The sequence below is a fragment of the Haplochromis burtoni genome, unplaced genomic scaffold, assembly GCF_018398535.1.
Source record: "Haplochromis burtoni strain Fernald_Lab_line unplaced genomic scaffold, NCSU_Asbu1 Contig_1106, whole genome shotgun sequence".
Lineage (NCBI taxonomy): Eukaryota > Metazoa > Chordata > Actinopteri > Cichliformes > Cichlidae > Haplochromis > Haplochromis burtoni.
In genome coordinates, this window is record NW_024583467.1 from 45,451 (window position 1) to 46,625 (window position 1,175).

The 1,175-nt window shown below is 46.8% G+C and overlaps 2 protein-coding genes across 4 annotated transcripts in view; both read right to left on the bottom strand.

The window, feature by feature from the left end:
* LOC102299794 (butyrophilin-like protein 2) overlaps window positions 1–1,175 on the bottom strand; it is a 26,638-nt gene that overhangs the window by 4,435 nt on the left and 21,028 nt on the right. The gene's annotated exons all lie outside the window — the stretch shown is intronic.
* The window catches only part of LOC121813070 (V-set domain-containing T-cell activation inhibitor 1-like), a 10,791-nt gene continuing 9,810 nt past the window's right edge, over window positions 195–1,175 (bottom strand). For both annotated transcript variants that reach the window (XM_042216544.1, XM_042216545.1), the window contains exon 2: window positions 195–870. In XM_042216544.1, coding sequence (XP_042072478.1) covers window positions 446–870 — 425 coding nt within the window. In that variant the 3' untranslated portion in view covers window positions 195–445. The remainder of the gene's footprint in view (window positions 871–1,175) is intronic.

A 1,175-nucleotide genomic window follows, 5' to 3' on the forward strand; every position in this document is an offset into this window, starting at 1 on the left:
GGGTGTGAAGTTGGTCCTGTCCTCCAAGGAGCTGTCTTCTTGTAGTCGTTTTCTGACAGTCTCCACGGCCTTCGTGGTGGGTATGCAAGTGAAGAGGGAGACTACATCAAAGGACACCATGGTTTCATCTGGATCCAGGGTAAGTTTCTGGACCTTGTCGGTGAAGTCGGTGGAGTTCTTGATGTGGTGTGGGGTGTTCCCCATGAGAGGAGCAAGGATGGTAGCAAGGTGTTTTGCAATGTTATAAGTGGCTGAGTTTATGCTACTGACTATGGGTCTGAGTGGGACAGCTTCCTTGTGGATTTTAGGAAGTCCGTAAATGCAGGGTATGGCATCTCCTGGGTAACGGCGGTGATATGTGAGGCGGTCAATGATTTTGTCCTTTTCAAAGTCTTGAAGGCAAGCTATAACTTTCTTTTTGTAGCTGACATTTCAGGCTTTTAGATCAAAACAAATGAACAGAAAGTAGATTCAAACTAACAGCTTTTGGAGAATAAACTACTACATGACCTCTGACCTTTGACCTGTATCTACAGCACTGACCTCCGACTTTCAGCTCCACTTGTTTCTTCAGCAGGATGTTTCCCTCGCTACTGTAGACAGTGCAGGTGTAGGTCCTGTTGTCTCCATCTGTGGGGTATTTCAGGGTCAGAGTGAAGTCTCCAGTTTTCATCAGTTCTTCATTCATCTTTGTTCGGTCTTTATACACCGTGTCCTGTTCTTCAGGCTGGTCAGAGCCGTTCTCATACACGTGGACCTTTCTGTTTTTCATGTCCATCCACTCCACTTTAGCATCTTCAGGCAGGTGAAATGTGGTTTTGAAGGGCAGCTGCACAGACTCCACCCCTGAATCCACCTCCACCTGGGGGACTGAGAGGACAACAAAGCACAACATGAGCTTGGATGGAGACATTTGTGTTGACTCTAACAGGCTGAATGCTGCTGCTTCACTGGGAGCTCACTGTTAGATAGAAAGTGGTCAGAGTGAAGAGGAGACGCAGCAGAAAGATGAAGACTGACAGGAAGAAAGCAGTGAACAGACTGTTGGAGCTGCTGTTAGTGGGACAGGACTTTATTCAGTCTCTGAGGACCAGATTTGACTTGATGAAGCAGAGAAACACAGTCTGAGTGTTTCTGTCACACTCACTTCATCACACAGCTCAGTTTGACAACAT